The 17,782-nt window shown below is 46.2% G+C and overlaps 1 protein-coding gene across 4 annotated transcripts in view; it reads right to left on the bottom strand.

The window, feature by feature from the left end:
* The window catches only part of LOC140384440 (GTPase HRas), an 88,686-nt gene that overhangs the window by 23,240 nt on the left and 47,664 nt on the right, over positions 1 to 17,782 (bottom strand). For all 4 annotated transcript variants that reach the window (XM_072466146.1, XM_072466144.1, XM_072466143.1 and 1 more), the window contains 3 exons: positions 14,507 to 14,646; positions 7,348 to 7,526; positions 3,935 to 4,094 (listed from right to left, as the gene is read on the bottom strand). In XM_072466146.1, the coding sequence (XP_072322247.1) occupies positions 3,935 to 4,094; positions 7,348 to 7,526; positions 14,507 to 14,617 (450 nt within the window). In that variant the 5' untranslated portion in view covers positions 14,618 to 14,646. The remainder of the gene's footprint in view (positions 1 to 3,934; positions 4,095 to 7,347; positions 7,527 to 14,506; positions 14,647 to 17,782) is intronic.

Genomic DNA, 17,782 nt, shown 5'->3' with positions numbered 1-17,782 from the left:
CCAATTCTCCGGTCGCCGGAGGAATTGGCGGCCTGGCGTTACAAGAGCGGCGTGGTGGGATTTGCGCGACCCCATCCAGCGCAGGATCAGAGAATCCCGCCCCAAGTCTATCCCAGCCTCAAAATGTATTCAATTATGGAGCATCTACGACCCTCTGTGGCAAAGAATTACAAAGAGCCACAACCTTTTCGAGTGAAGAAATAACTCATGTCAGTCCTAAATGATCGGCACCTTATCCAGAGACTGTGACCCCGTGCTTCACTTTCTCCTGACAATATCAAAACATTTTCAGGAACCACCCCATTAAGTCCCTTCAAAATATTGTAGTTTTCAACAAGATAGTGTCTCGTTCTTCTAAACTCCAGAGAATACAAACCCAAATTACTCAGCTTATCAGAGGCCGACCCGCCTCCCCTCATCCAATTTAGTGAACCTTCACTGTACTGCTTCCAATGCAAGTGTTCTGGTCTTAAAACAGGGAGACCAAAGCAGCAGACAAGTTGTTCCTTTAAAAACCCAGCCCAGGCATGATGGGCCGAATGACCTCCTCCTTGTGCCCCTTGATTTATTTGCGAGAAGTCTGAGAGTGGGAAACTCTAATGGGTCTGCCTGCAGTTACAGTCTCTGGCCAGGGGACGGCAAGTGGAACGTTTCTGGGAAACTTGCAGACATTCCTGCAAACAGTAGGTTTACTGTATTTATTTCAGGATATTGCAGCATTTGTTAAAGATGTTTTCCCCTGTTGGCTGCTGTAGTATCCACTGCTGTAGTATCCACACCAGGAGAATAAGCATGAATGGCAAGGAGGGTGCAAGGTGCGATTAGAAAGGGCACATGTGTCCGAGGGCTGGTATGCACAGGTTGGGCTGAATGGCCTCCTTCTGTGCTGTAACTTTTCTATGATTTGAAAATGCTACTCTTATTATAATACACAAATCTCCTCCCCCGAAGGGTCTCCCTCCCCGGCATGCATCTAGGTCGGGCCTTTTATACTGTGAGGGCTCCCCTTGTTAAAGGGGAAATTCCGCCCCATTACCGGGGGAAGTTGATATTCATTGGAGGTCACGGGGAAACAAATAGTACACACCCTGGGCGGGATTCTCCACCCCGCCACATTCAGCCCTGACCCGCCGGTGGGATTCTCCGTTACGCCGGTCGGTCAATGAGATTATCCATTGTACGGCAGTCCCACGCCGTTGGGAAACCCCTAGGCGCTGGAAAAACGGAGAATCCCGCCGGCGGAGAATTCTGCCCCCATGTTTCCGTGGGGCTTAGAACACTTGCCTTCTGGTGGATTCAGTGCTGTTCCAAGGATGACCGGTTTCTTATGTCCGAACAGTGGCTACATTATTGGAAAGCGCTTTGGAATATTCCATGGTCATAAACACACCTTTTAGGAATGTTGCACACCTTCCTATTATTGTTCCCCCTTCTCTTTTCTTCCTTTCCCTTCCCATATTTGGATCTTCCCTGGTTCATAGCAAAGCTTCTGAAAAGGGGCATCTGCCCGGGGTTCATTCCCACACATCAGAGACTCCATTTCCTTGAAGCAGCATTGCTGTCCATTTCCAGCTTTTACCCCGCATCAGCAGTTTCACCTCAAGCCTTTCACCTGTAACTCTCGGCAGATGCCATCTGAACTCCAGGTAACCAGTGCAGATTTTCCTACAATTTATCCGTGATGTGACCCCACTCCCACACAGGACAGGAGCCTCTGCTTGCGCAGGTCGCTTTCCCTCAGATTCACTCCAGTTCTGTCAGATTTCCTGTTCAGTGCCAGGTCTACCCCATCACTTTGTTGTGGAAAGGAGATCAAAGATTTAGGTGTACATTGGTCTGGCAAGGTCAGCCCTGCATCATAAACGGGGCACTTCTAGACACCTGCAGATAAACATAACCCACCCTTTGGGGACAGAATTTGTTCAATTCTTTCAGATTCTGACACAATGTCATATCAAGAATACTTGCAGCAGGAAAGGGTGAAGGGAGATTTAAAGAGTAATTAAGTTTCCCAGTGGCAGGAAACCCAGATAAGACAATTGGCAAAAGGACCAGGAGGGAAGAGGAGGAGAATTTTTTTAAAAAACAGGTGGCGTTTGTCATCTGGAGCGGGGGGGGGGGGGGGTGGGGGGGGTGTTATGGGGGCTCTTTCAGAGGGTTAGTGCAGACCTGATGCACCAAATGGCCTCCTTCTGCACTGTAGGGATTCTATGGTAAATATTCATCAGAGCTCTGGTGGAAACTCCCCTGCTCTTTGAAATACTCCCACAGGATCTTTTACATTCAGACAGGCGAAGTGGAGTCTCCATTTAACATCACAGCAAAAGAGCAGCCCACCTATGCACCCCTCCCCAACCCCCACCCCCCCCAAAATCTAATACGAACGGTAATTTGGACGGAGAGGAAACCGGAGCAAACCCATGCAGACACAGGGAGAACGTACACAGTGACCCAAGGTCGGAATTGAATCCAGGTCCCTGGCACTGTGAGGCAGCAGTGCTAACCACTATGCCACTCTGCCTGTCGTTTACACACTTTGAAATTATGCCCCATATATTCAAATGTAGGTCATTAGTATAAGGGATCAATAGAGGAGGCAGTGGATATAGTGGTATGGTCACACGACTCATAATCCAGGTACCCCCGTGGTTCGATTCCCCTCACGGCAGATGGTGAAATTTGAATTCCAGAAAAATCTGAAATTAAAGTCCAATGATTTTTGAGAGGCCCCCCCCCCCCCCCCCAAATTAAAAGGGTTCAATTTAACATGGCCAATCCACCTACCCAGCATATCTTTGGGATTTGGGGGGGGGGGGGCGGAAAGAGGAAAGAGACCCACTCAGGCACGGGGAGAATGTGCAAACTCCACATTGACAGCGACCCGAAATCGACGCCGGCGCCGTGAGTCAGCAGTGCTAACCACTGCGCTACCTCAAGTCCAATGAAACGATTGCCGTAAAAACCCATCATCCAACTAGTATCAGTAACGCCGACCACGTAATCATAAAAGCCCATCTGGTTCATTAATGCCCCTTTAGTGAAGGAAATCTGCCGTACTCGCGTGGTCTGGCTTACATCCACAGTTTCCCCCTGAAATAGCAGTTCAAGGGCAATTAGGACTGGGCAGCCAGCAATGCTCACATCCCATGAATGAATATAAAATTAGAAACCACTATATGCTTCCCTCCAACTCGACTACACCCTATTTTCTGTCCCTCAAAACTATTTTGTATCCCCTTTACTTTTGCTCACAACTTTGAACTTCCCCCATAATCTCGAACAGGGGATGTAATGAAAAGCGAACATCAGGCAGATCTGGGCAAGGTTGTCCTGGACGGCAGAACGCGTGTCAAATATAACAACATATAATGTAACACAACACATGACCCAAGGCACTTCACAGAACAGAATTTTACACTGAGCCACACAAGGAGGTCAAAAGCTTGGCCTCAATTGATAGGGTTTTTTTTAAAAAAGGACTATTGCGAAAGGAGAGAGAAAAACAGAGAGGTTCAGGGAGAATATTCCAGTGCAGAGGGATCCAGGCATCTGAAGACATGGTGTGGAGTAATCAAAGGCAGGGATGTTCAAAGGGACTGAATTAGAGGAGCACAGTTTTCTCATGGACCATGGGGCTGGTAAAGATTAGAGATAGGGAGGGGCCAGACCATGGATTGATTTGAAAAGGAGGATGAGAGTTTAAATTCAAGGCACTACTAGAACACAAGTCAATGCAGGTCAGCAAATACAGGCAGGGGTGACAGAGGAGAACATTGATACAAGTTAGACCACAGGCAGTAGAGAGTTGTGGATGAACACAATTGTACAACACGTGGGCTAGAAGGGGTCAAGAGGGACCCAGTAACAACAATGCCTCCACAATGAAGGTTGAATGAAGCAATTGATGTTCGATTACAGACAGCCTCCTACCTACCTGTCTGGTTTTGGCAGAAGTTTCGATGTACGGAATGCCGTAACTCCGAGCCAAGTCTTGGGCTTGCCGAGTCTCTACAGTTCGGGCTGGCAGATCGCACTTGTTTCCCACCAAAACCATTGGAACATCATCGGAATCTTTCACCCTTTTTATCTGTTCTCTGCAAAGACACAGGAAGCCTCAGATAGGTAGCAGCACTCTTCAAAAAACGGACTTGGATCAAAAGGTGCCTGACACTTCACGCCGCTAAGGAAACATCAGCATGGATTTGGAATGATTAAATCTTACAGAATAGAAGAAGGTGGCCATTCTGAGGCTGGCTCTCTGAGCTATCCAATCAATCCCACTCCTTGGCTGTTCCTCATTACTCTGTAAATGTTGTCCCTTCAAATATTGATCCAATCCCTTTTAAAAGTTATTATTGAAATTGCTTTCACCGACGTTTCAGGAAGTGCATTCCAGACCACAAGTCTGCATACATGTTCCCCAGATCCCATCCTTCTTGCTGCTTGGTTAAAAAAGTAAAGCCTGAATTAAAAAAAAAATTTTTTTAAGGGATCTCCTGGTTTGGTATTTTTTTGCTTGCGAGAATGACCCTCTCCCCTTGATGCATTGTCTATACCTAGCTTCACTGTGTGGGTTACTTATACCCAGGCCCTTCTGAAATGAGGTACATGAACGGGCCTTTGATTCCACACACAGACACAGCATACATTGAAGGAGCGGACACCTCAGGCTAAACTTGTCCATCGTCCTGCTCCATTCAACCCCTCCACACCGAACAAGCTCACGTTTGCTCTGCTTTCATCGTGTTTCAAGCCAGGTTTGAATTGTAAATTTCCAGATCCAGTTCCAAATGGAAATTCTCGGTACACACAAATTGCTCACTCTGCAATTACACCCTCTTGGCCATGGTGGCGCGGTAGTACCTCAGCCTGCGCTGTAGAGAACTCCTGTCCTCCGACTGCCTATTCTTCCTTCCCAAACCACAGGACATTTCTATTATTATTTCAGTTGGCAAGGGTGTGTGTGTGTGTGTGTGTGTGCGCGTGCGTGTGTGTGTGCGCGTGCGTGTGTGGGGGGGGGGTTGTAAGAGGGTCCACCTCAAGGGAAATTTGGAATGTTTAAGAACAAGGCAATAATGTGGGGTATCGTAGAAGGTACGATGTGACAAGAAAGAACAGTGTATTCCAGAAAAGGCAGGTCAGAGAAAGGAAAAAAGGATTAAAAAAAAAACAGAACCAAAGCCTCTATCTGGACGCAGGCAGCATTCTTTAAAAAAAAAAATTTAGAGTACCCAATTATTTTTTTTCCAATTAAGGGGCAATTTAGCGTGGCCAATCTACCTAACCAGCACATCTTTTGGGTTGTGGGGGTGAAACCCACGCAGACACAGGGAGAATGTGCAAACACCACACAGACAGTGACCCAGGGCCGGGATTCGAACCCAGGTCCTCAGTGGCGTAGTCCCAGTGCGCCAACGTACTGCCCTGCATGCAGCATTCTTAACAAGATGGAGGAATTGATAACGCAGACAGAAATAAATTAGTATGATGTGATAGCCATTACAGAGATATGGTTGCAAGGTGACCATGGCTGGGACCTGAATCTTCAAGGATATTTGACACTTTTGAAGGACAGGAAGATAGGAAAAAGGTGGTGGGGTGGCTCTGTTAATCAAGAATGAGATCAGTACAATAGTGAGAAATGATCTTGGTTACGACCACCAAGTTTGGGTGGAGATAAAAAATAGCAAGGGAAAGAAGTCACTGGTAGGGTGATTTAAAGGTCTCCTGACAGTTGACAGCAGTTCCATTTTAAGAGAGTAAAAGCCAAAAAATAATGGGGGCTTGTTAAGAAAGGTATCACAATAATCGTGGAAGGTTTTAGTCTTTATATTGATTGGATGAATTGGGAAAGGTAGCATGGAGGATGAGTTCATAGAATGCATTCTGGACAGTTTCTTCATCTGGAAGCAACCAGGGAACAGACTATTTTATATCTGGTCATATATATTGATACAGGATTAGTTAATGAGGTCATAGTAAAGGATCCTCATAAGAGTGAACATATGAATTCACATTCAGTTTGAGGGTGAGAAATTTGGATCTGAAACTAGTGTTTTAAAACTTTAAAAAAGCAATTGTGAGGGTATGAAGACAAGTGTTGGCTTTAGTGGACTGGGAAAATTGGTTAAGAGATGAAGGCGGTAGAGAAACAATCACAGATATTTAAGGAGATATTTCATAACTCACAAAAGTATACTCCATGGTGAAAGAAAGACTCTTGCGAAAGATGTACTACCTGTGGCTAAACACGGAAGTAAAGGATGGTATCAAGTTGAAAGAAAATATGTACAATACTTATTGGCAGGCCAGGAGATTGGGAAATAGCAGAAACTAGAAAAGGATGGCAAAAAGGGGGAGAAACTGGAGTGCAAGAAAAAACAAGAAATATAATAGCCGAGAGTAAAAGCTTCTGCAAATATGCAAAAAAAGGAAGTTGTGTTAGTCCCTTAGGGGGGTGACTGGTGAATTAACAAATCGGAAACAAGGAAGTTGTAGAGACTTGCTATCTGTCTTCACAGTAGAAGGCCCAGAAAGCATCCCAAGAATATTAGAAAAGCAGGAGATTGTTTAAGTTCTCCATTCCTTTTTCAATCAGGATCACAAGGAAAATGATATTAGGAAAAGTAATGAGACTAAAGGCCAACAAGCTCCCTCGACCCAATGCCGTTCATCTGAGGGACTTAAAGGGAAATGGCTGCAGAGATAGTGGATGTATTGGTTATAATTTTCCAAAATTCCCTAGCTGATTGGAAAATGCAAATGTTGCAAGAAAAGGAGGGAGTCAGTTTCCTGATAACAGGAAAGTAGAGTTAACGTCACGATTCAATCAGCCATGACCTTACTGAATAGTGAGCCAGCTCAATGGGCCAAATGGACTACTCCTGCTCCTATTTCTTATGGTCTTATGCATTATGTCTAACAAGCACAGAAGGCATGACTTAAAAACGGGGTCCCGATATCTCACTTTTTAAAACCCACTCCTCCTGAAGGCCACTCTCAGTCTACCTAGTTAACAGCTTAAGAAAAATGTAAATAATTTGATCCAAAGAAGTCCATCACACAAGTCTTTTTTGCTTAATTTTATTAAAAAACTGTTGAGGGAGTGCATTTGGCTGGATTAAAGATTGTAAATAGACCCTTGTTTGCTTGTTCTAATCCTAGAGTGAATGTATAGCAGAGAAAAAAAATGTCAAGAGGCATATGCTGGCGAGCTACACCAGAACCTCCTCTTTATCTCACTAACCCCATCAGCAGAGTGACCATTTTGTCTTCAAGGTCCCATTGCCCATCTGTGTATTTGCTTCATCGGGAGTTTGGAAAGGGGAAACCTACAGCAACACCAACCTGTACTGATGAATGTCTTCAAAGGATTTGGTGTTGTTGATTGCAAAGACACACAGGAAGCCTTCTCCTGTCCTCATGTATTGGTCTCTCATGGCACTGTACTCCTCTTGACCTGCTGTGTCCAGGATGTCCAACAAACATGTCTCCCCATCAATAACTACCTGCTTTCTATAGGAATCCTGCAATGGGAAAAGAAAAAGGAGAAAAATACAAACAAGTCAGACCTGATGATCTGGGTATTTATCTTGGCCTGTTCGGTAGCCACTTCTCATAAAATACAGAAAATGTTTAAATTAAAACTAATAAATGTTGGTGAATTCACATTCTTGTATGTTAAACAAAACATACACAAAATAAAGCAAACAGTTTATCATCAGGGAAAATTAATTCTGTCACTAGCAGTTTGAGTTTTATGTATAAATATAGCTTTGAGCACAGGTTGCCTTGGTAACCAACAGGATAGTTCCTGCATGTGCCTTTCTGTACTTGCATCACATAAGCTTTTGTTTTTTGCAGCAGAGTGGCATTATTTTAGGGGTTTGTTTTAGGAAAGACAACTTGCAATAAAATTGACAAACAGGATTGTGAAAGGAATGACAAGATTCAAACATATAAATTAGGATTAGGAACAGGACTAGGCCATTAAGCTCCTTGAGCCTGCTGGACCATTCAATAAAATCATGGCTGATCGGATTGTGGCCTCAGCTCCACATTCCGCCTACTCCCAATAATCTTGGCAGATCTAAACCCCCAAGATCAGTGAGAAAAGGTTCAAAACTGAGAAACTGGATGTGATGTACGACAGAGATTCGGACCAATCTTGATCAAAGCTGAGAAAGACAGATTTTTTAAATCAGCAAGGGAATCGAGGGTTATGGGAATAAGGCATTATATCAGACCAGTCATAATCTCATTGTTTGTCAGAGCAAGATCCAATGGGCCGAATGGTCTGTTTCTGCTCCTACGTCTCATGGACAGTCAGAAAGAGGCCATCAACCGGAGCTCATCACTTGAAGCTTTCAGCTTCTTGACATCCAGTGCTTTGGCTTGGGTGTAGTTCAGACTGACTGACTATAGCAAGTTACAAAAAAAAAAAAAAAAGGGTTGGAAGAAACGTGAGGATTTCCATCCCAGCACCTTGCATTTCCTCAAAAGACTAGGTTTGGATTAAGTTCTATTCAGACACCAGGTGCACTTGGGCTTCACAGCTGTCACAGGAGGTGCCTCGGACCATTCTCCTGAAAAATGATAACAGATACCGATGGACAGAAAATGTGATGGAGATAATGGTGAGAGCCAGGGAAAGGCGAGAAAAATAGAATGCAAGCATGCACAGATACGGAATCTCGGTGAACCCGTTATTTGTTCTACTTCCAGAAAAAAATTTGTGAAGGATGATGGGTACCAAATTATTGTCCTGTCTGGTCCTGAAGTTCATTGGGATCAACCATTTACTATGTTCTCTTGATATTCCCCCTCTCCACAGGAAGGGGGCAGCAGCCCCTGACAGGAGCTCCAAACAGAATCTTATCCAACAGGTAGCACTGGTCTCAGCTAAGTGTTACTGTCCCAAGCTCAACTCACTGAAACCTGTACGCTGTTGTCCCCAATCTGCCAAACTCAAATATTCCTTTAACTTAATTTAGAAGCACTCTAATTTGTAACAAGGCAATCTGGTGAAATCTTTTGGAGCATTCCCTTGCTTTCATCGGAAGGGAAGGTTATTTGTTGGGACACTTGACTTCTGGACCCAAGTCTTGAAGTCCGATGGTAGGTGGAGCTTTGGCAAGTCACCAATCATGCCCAATCAACCTCTTTCAAAGACCGCTCACCTCTTTAGAACTAAAAACCCACAAACTGGCACATAAACACTGCACACTCACGCACAATATCAAGTTTCTAAAGCCCATTCCACAAGGAGACTGAAACATATAAAACAAACTATGTGCAATCATTCTCCAAATGGAGAAATGTGAATAAAGACTATTTCTAGTGCAGGCTGGACTGAACGCCTGAGAAACAGCAAAGAATACAGAGCCATGTGCAAAGCCTCAGTGCTTTAAACATTGCTTTCCCCATACCAAAGGCTCCAGCTGAAGGGTAGTACCCTTGCCCGAGTTGGCGAGTTCATGTTCCACTTCAGAGTCCGACGCACTCAGGGCAGTGTCGGAGTGGCAGTACTGGGGAGTGCCGCATTGTCAGAGGCAGCATCTTTGGGAGATGTTAAATTGAGACCCCGTCTGTGCTCTCAGGTGGCCATAAAAAATGAAATGCCCACTATTCTGAAGGGGAGCGGGCGAGTTCTCACTGGTGTCCTGGGGCTAATAGTTGTCCCTCAATCAGCATCACTAAAATTGACCATCTGGTGATCACCACTTTGCGGCATCTTAAAGTGTGCACATTGGCTGCCAGGTTTCCTATATTAGAACAGTGGTAAACTTAAGAAATTCATTGCTGTAAAGCACTTGGGCATTCCCGAGAACAAAAAGGAGGCTATAGAAATGCGAATTTATTCTTTCGTATTCAGCTTTTACAAGTTCCATATATTCCCCAGAGTTCGAACACGATGATTTTGTCAATTCTGAAATAGCTGTATGCCAAAGTGGAAAACAGCTGGTGTAGAAACCAATAACCAAGTTTGTTCCATGTTGGACTAGGTTCAACTGGAAGAGAGAAAACAAGTGGACAGGATGAAGCAAAATGTTAAAGTGGATCCTTGGGAGAAACAAATCTCACTCAGTGCCCCAGTATTCACGAGACCACCCTTTCATCACCAACGAGTCACCTATTTAAAAATCAAGTTGCTGGTTATCGACACACACTGCAATGCAATCTTGATTCGAAGTTTCTAACCTCCAGCATACTCTTCACGCTCCCCTCCTCCATGCCAAGCACAAAAGGAAGACTCTTCATTTGATTGCTACGGAAGGTCACATATTGCAGGAACAGTTTTAAATTAGATTTCCCACCCCCCAGAAGGGTGGTTGGGGAAGAGGTTATACAGAGAGACAGAGACAGGGACGGGCGGAACCGGGTCATTTGGCCTTACACCAGGGCAATACTGAGTGTGTGCCGTGCTGTCAGAGAGGCAGGCTGAGGGAGTGCTGCATTGTCGGAGGAGCAATACGCAGTGTCTGCTGCACTGTTAAGAGGGGAGAAGTTCTGGAGTGTCAAATGCGTGTCTATTCAATGGGATCTTAAACCGAGGCCCATCTGCCCTCTCAGGTGGTCCTTACTAATATTTATCCCTCAAGCTATGTTCTTTATCACATGCTGTCTGCTATTTGGTTGCACATTTCTTAAACAACGATCACAAAGTATTTTATTGGCTTTGATGCATTCTGGGATGTCTGCTGGTTGTGAAAGTTGCTATATTAATGACTTTTCAAAAAAAATGGGGCTCAACGTCAAAATCAGTTGTTATCATACTCCTGTGAAGCATCTTCAGATTGTTTGTCACATTAAAGGCACTATATAAATACGAACTGTTCTTCAACAACACTGTAACCTTGAAGGGGTATTCACAGACAAAAAGGAGGAGGGGGTTGGGGAATGACAACATTTTGTTCTCTCAGGTTCTATGGACATCTCGGACGTGGCCAGTTCTGCAAGCAAATGTGGCCAAGTGTTCTGTAATAATCTCTGCTCTGGTTTAATATTTCACATTCCCCTGATCTCAATGGTGGTTATTCCAAACCTGGAGTGTACACTCTCTGATCTCAATGGCTCAGTTATAAATAAACAGCAGCAAACAGAGTTCCTGCAATTAATGGTCTCACACTATGAAATAAAACTCCAACCAACATGGCTGGAGCAAATCTCAGAATTTATAGGCACGTACAGGGCAAGATTCCAATAATCAGCCCCCAGGTGGGAATCCAGAGGCCAGCTTTCACCAGACAAAAAAAATCCCAACAATCACAATGAAAGCTCTCCAACTGGATCACGTTCTTCACGACTCCAGCCCCACATTCAGGGATCCTTGGAAAACCCCAGGAATTGAAGATCAATCCCCAGGACACATCCAATCTTTTACGATGTAGTCTGTTTACGATGTAGTCTGGCTGAGGGAGGGGTGTGTTGGGCAAGCAGTTACGAGGAGTGCAGGGGCAAGAAAATGATGAATTTAATGACGATGGGGCTTGATAGGTCACCGAGGTCTACAGCACAGAAAAGGCCTACGGCCAATCTTGTCCATGCCGGTCCAAAAACAACCTAACTATTCTAATCCCATTTTCCCGCACTTGGCCCATAGCCTTGTATGCCTTGGCATCGCAAGTGCACATCTAAATACATCTTAAATGCTGAGAGAGTCTCTGCCTCCATCACCCTTTCAGGCAGCGAGTTCCAGACTACACAAAGTCACCCAAGGCTGGAAGTCGAACCCAGGTCCCTGCCGCTGTGAGGCAGCAGTGCTGCCCATGGTCTCGGCAGACCAAGAATCAGCCACGTTGGTGTGGGTCTTGAGTCACATGTAGGCCCAGACTAGGTAAGGATAGCAGGCTTCCTTCAGAGTGAACCAGTTGGGTATTTAACACCAATCTGACAGCTTCATGGTCACTTTTACAGAGACCAGCAGCTGGATTCTCCATTCTGGAGACAAAGTCCGAAAGCTGCCGTTTTACGCCAGGAAAATTGGTGCAAAGCGGCCACCGACCCTCCAGCAGCTACTCGACATTCTGTTTGTCAAGTGAGTAAATTCTAAACTAAATCTGTGGGAACAACATTTCAATGAGGGAGTGGCCAATTTATGGAACAGGGTCCTGAGGAAGGTGGTGGGAGACAAGAGTATTCATTTCATTCCAATGCAAATTAAGAGAGATTTCTTCCATAAAATAATATCTTGCAATTCAGTCTGAGTAATTTGAGACGTTCCCCAGGGTTGGGGAAATTTCTCCAAATTTTAAAAAATGGATGGTTCCGAATACGCATTCCTGGCCCCATTTCTGACATATCCAATTTTTGCTGATAGGGGAGAGGAGCCAGGTCGCGATTCACATAGGTGGTCAACTCAAATTTAGCAGGGCCATTTGAACAAGTGTGGAGTTCAAACCCCATTTTGGCTAGTCCCAAGGGCCTTAACCCAGAGTGTGGGAGTCACAACTTGAATACAGATGTAAATTCCCTTCAAAATCCTTTCTAAAAAAAAAAACCTTAATAACAAGCGGTTAGTGAGGATCTAAGAAGGTCTACTGGATAGTTTTGATTGACAGGCCATCTGGTGTAGGTTAGGGGGACAAATATTCCCATCTATTCATTTAGTTTCAATAGCATTCTTTATTGATTATGTCATCATGAATTATTGGTGGAGTTTCCAAAGCTACAACTATCCCTACCTGGTGTGCAGAGCACGTAATTTGATTGACAGTTTGAAGAGGCTATTGAAGGACCAGATGTCTTTGATGTAGGGATTGAATAGAGGTTTATTAATTTTTTATGAGATTGAATACTTGAGATTTAAAAGCTTTGATGTGGAAAAGCTAGTGTTGGACTGGGGTGCGCACAGTAAGAAGTCTTACAACAACTTCCTCAGGTGAATGAGGATTTAGAAGTTTGGAATGAATTTAGGCCACAGAATGAATCTCTGGCCTTGGGAGATCCAGAGAGTTTCAACTTGGGTTTGAGGTGGCTCCTGGATTCATGACTGATGATATGTTAAATGACTTAGAACTCTGATGGACAGAGCTTTTACAGACTGGAGTGTAAAACATAAAATAAACAATCACTCAGCAGGTCAGTCACCTTCTGTGGAATAACAGAAGTCAGGATTTCCTCAGATGTGACTAAAATCTATTCCTCCGTTTCTGCAAAGATACTGACCAACCATGGGATGAGGAGGCGGCTGTTCAGCCCCTCGAGCTTCGCCATTCTATTAAATAATGGCTGACCCGACCCTCGGCTCCATTACAGTACTGCACAAGTTCAGACAGTCCACAAAGTAACAGGAGTAAAGCAGGTGCTGCCACATTTGCATTAAATCCTGACCAGAGGAAGCATGGGAAACAAGGAAGAAATAAGCAGGGTGGGATTCTGCAACCCCCCACCAGGTCGGAGAATCCCCAGGCGGTGGCGCGAATCCCGCCCCGCCACATTCACCGGCGCGGTTTTTTGGGTGGGGGCGGGGTTCACGCCACGCCAGTCGGGGGCAACGGCCCCCCCGGCAATTCTCCGGGCCCCAATGGGCTGAGCGGCCGTCTGTTTTTGGCCAGTCCCGACGGCGTGGGTTACTATGGTCCCACATGCCGGTACCTGGCAGGTAAGTCGACTGGGGCAGTCCTGAGGGGGGTTTCGACCGGGGGGGGGGGGGGGCCACGGTGGCCTGGCCCATGATCAGGGCCCACCAATCGGCAGGCCAGTGCCGTGGGGGCACTCCTTCCTTCCGCACCGGCCCCTGTAGGGCTCAGCCATGGCCGGCGCGTAGTACAACCCTCTAAAACACCCCGGCGGCTCCGCGCATGAGCGAACTCATGTAGTCCCTTGGCCGCCAGCTGGAGGGGCACCGACCCCTCCGGCATCCACCTAGCCCCCGAGACGGGTGAGAATTCCTCACCTTGGGGGCCGTTGACACCAGAGTCGTTGCCCCCGGTTCTCCCGCCGGCGTGGGGACTTAGTCCCCGGAAGGGAGAATCCCGGCCACAGTGTCTGGAATGGTTCTACCTGATCACAGTTCTGCTCTAATCTGTGCTGTCAGGGTGGAGGGTTGGGAGGAGGAGCAGGAGAGATAGTTGTGAAGCAGAGATCATGTGAAGATTTAAAGCACAGGTTCAACAGGTGGAGGAAGGAAAGGAAGGAGAAGAAAAGGAATCTGTTATCCAGGATTTGAGACTGCCTGTGTGCAGGGAAAACCACTGGACTGTTGTGTTGCCACTTCCCCAAGTAGCATTATTAAAAAAGCCAGACTTCCATAACTTCATTATTAGAAAAAAATTCCATTGACATACCACCACAGGGGCATTCCAAAGTACTTTACAGTCAATAGAGTCTTCACTCCATTGCCCAGAGTGGCTGCAAGCATTGATGGCCCTGCTCGTCTTCAAATAGTGATTTTACTTCCACCCGAGAAGCCAGAAAGGGACCTCATGAGGAGTGTACGGACCCCCCAAAAAAAGTAGCCCCTTTAGAAGTACAGGATTTGGGTTCACATGAAGATGTACTGTACCTCTATAGTAGGATCATACTCATCCACAAAGTGATTCTGGATGAGCTGAATCGTTAAAGCGCTCTTCCCAACGCCACCAGCCCCAACCACCACCAGTTTATACTCTGTCATCTTCCAGATTCACCTCAACCTGACGACACCTGCGAAGAGAAAGAGAGGAGATGATCACTGACCCAGCTACTGTCTGTGGACTTTCAAACGTAACTCAACACAGAAACACCCAGTGTGGAGACAGGCACTGATAAACACATACACATTCAAGCACCAGATCGGTGGTTACTTCTTGAAGCAGGTTTTTTGGATCAAATTTTAAAAGCTCTGCAGTTCACACCAAGCTCTCCTGGACGACATCAGGAGACTATTGGAGGAAGGAAGCTCACTGAAGATATCGCATCGCAACACCTCTAAATGATCAAATCAACGAACGAGCAACTGCTATGAAGTTGGTGCAGTGCTTTCCTGCTTTGTGCAAAGCAGTAGCTTAATTTCATGCGCACGGAGACACATTTGATAGTTTACATTCAGTGCCAATTTGAAATTACTGAAAATTAGAGCAACACGGATATGTCCCGGACAGATTTAGCTTGTGTTAGTGAGGGTGCTCCTGCAATGCGGTTTCTATTTTCGACCATTTCACTTCCTTTGCTTGTTGGCGTTTTAGATAAAAGCTGGTTGCAGGAAACAAGGACAAGCAGCTAAACAAATACAGACAACTGCTCAGGAAATTTGCAGACCCGTGGCCAGATTGCAATAAACGCTTGCAGCCACTCTGGGCAATGGAAGACTTTTGGGATGTTTAGTTTCAAAATCTGGCCGGGCTGCTACTCGGTGAGCTCAGGAGATTCGAGAGGGTGGTTGACATTCACCGTAAATTTTAGGCTCCAAGCCAATGCATGGCTTTTCATAACAGAGAGGGGGGGTGGGGAGGGGGATATTGGAATGGGAGAAGAGCTCAACACATATGCGTTACATGGCCATTTGGCCCAATTAATCTGCACTCGCTCTTTTCCAGCTTGCCCGCTTCCTTGAAAGCTCCTTTCCCATATTCCCATCATGTTCCCAAATATTAATCCTTATTATACCTGATGCACATCAATTAATTATTTTTTGGGGATACATGTCTTGCACTGTGAAAATCCAGGCTCGACTCATCTCTCATTGCCAGAGAATATCCTTGTTTGGTTGAGACTGTCGGAGGTGGCTGTGGTGGGGCCCAGCTTACAGTGGTGGTTTTGCTGGTGAGTGGGTCCATGCCTCGGCGGTGCTGTCAGTATCAGAATAATGGATGCCATAGGTGAATTATGGTGATCTCGGCTCTCTGGTGCAGGTTTTCGATGCTCACTTTGATGAGCTGCGCAACATCCTGGGGAAAAACAGTGGAGGTACAGGGGAGAATCCTATTATTGATAGAGCAATTTCCCTCGTGGGGGTTTGCCTTCAGTCCTTCAAAATCCTGCTGCATGGGGTGGCATTTATCCTGACCGACTCGGGGAGTAGGGGCCGGACAAGGAGCCTGGTCTTCTGCGAGGAATGGAGTGCGGGTTTTCGACTGATTGAGAATTGGCAGCTATGCTTTTGCAATCTCGATTTGAAGGCTGGATGTTTCAGGTTCGACTCACGCACACTGTATCCAGTCCTTGAGGCCTGGGGTCGGTTGGAGGCCCCGACCACTGGTCAGTGTTATCCTGTCCTCTTATGCTTGTTGAGGCGTTGGAGGCTGCCGGACAAGAGTCATCCCCCTGGACGGGGCCTAGGTTCTCAGGCTGCCTGGGCGTAGAGGCGATGGCATGGCAGAGGTATAAGCGCTTCATTCGATGGAACTTTTGATGGATCCAGAGGGTTGGTCAACGATCCGGTCATGGCTTTGACTGATTTTTTAAGCGACATGGATGGCATTAAACATCCTGCAATTCATCAATAATCCTGGACTTTATTCCCTTGAATTATGCTGTTGATTTCATGTTAATTGTCTTTTCGCTTGACAAGGCTGTGCAACATTCAAGCACCAGGGTCACCTATTATCTCGTTTTTGACAAAAACAATATTGGGTTGGTAAAGTGATGAGTGGTTGGACAGTTTTACCCTTTGTGCAGTAATCCTTTCATTTGAGGACATCCCTTGCCTCGGTTATAGAGATGAGTAGAACCACAGCAGGGTAATGGGTGGCTGGCTGGTGGGTGGTAGGGATTAAATAAGTCCTCACCGTGGTTGCAGAAAGCCCCCAGCCAGAAATAGGTGCATCAGGTTTTTATTACTTTGAGTCCGGAGAATGTGCTTATTTCCGACGAAGGTTTGGACAGATCATACATCCTGGAGAGGACTGGGTTCCTTGTGATCCTTTTGTGGGCGGCGATTTCAGAGCTGTTGGAGGGGGAAAACACTGAAGTTAGAGTCTGTGTGCTATGCCTCTGCATTGTTGGGTTTGGGGGTAGGCTTGATGAGGGAGTTAGTCCTCCTCCCAGTGGTCTAATTGTAGTGGGTTCCCAAGTGCCCTCCTCATTGGGAGAGGGTCTTCCATGGAGAAGGAGTGTGTTTGTCGAGGTAGCGCTGTTGTGTCCTCTCATATCCTCCTTGCAACGGCATAGTGCTGGTCTGTGTCCAACATTCCTTGATTAATTAGGACGTTCCTCCCCCAAGGGAATGGGGTATCTTCTCTTTTGCTGGTGATGTGTTCTTACGGGTTCTGTAGAGTTTAAGGGGGTCTGGAAAAGAAGAAGGAATCAGCCCCTCGCCCATGACGCCCAATTAATGGGCGTCTTGATGGCTCTGCTCTTCAGTGGGCTGGTCTCCTCGGTTGACGATGGCCTGATTTTCCTGGTGTCGGTGGGGCTGGTGCACTGTCCCAGATGCAGTTACAGAGAAACAGGGCCAGATGGGTGGTACGTTTTGATATGTGCTGGGTAGCCTAGGGGGACGGACTCCTGTGCCAGATGTGCCAGGCCCGATACAGTGGCTGGCATCCTGTTGCCCACTATACTTGGGACGTCACTTCGAGCAGACACTTATTAGGGGTGCCCTGAGAGGCTGAATCGTGATGAGTTTTGAATATCCTTGGCTTACGGAATCCAAAGTGCATGCGGGTGAGGGCTAATATCGTGTTGCCCTCCCGCCTTAAAGGTTATGACGTTCCTTCAATCGGAATGAGCAGCTTTTTCCTCTTCCGTGTCATTATGGTGGTGGGCACGTGCCTGAGGAACATGGGGTTTTGTCGTGAAGCGGTTAAAAAAAAAAAATCTGTGGTGGGCTCCTGCACGGGTGCAGGCAGGTCTGATATCA

Source organism: Scyliorhinus torazame, chromosome 10 (genome assembly GCF_047496885.1).
Source record: "Scyliorhinus torazame isolate Kashiwa2021f chromosome 10, sScyTor2.1, whole genome shotgun sequence".
Taxonomy (NCBI): domain Eukaryota; kingdom Metazoa; phylum Chordata; class Chondrichthyes; order Carcharhiniformes; family Scyliorhinidae; genus Scyliorhinus; species Scyliorhinus torazame.
This window is presented reverse-complemented; position numbering and strand designations above follow the sequence as displayed.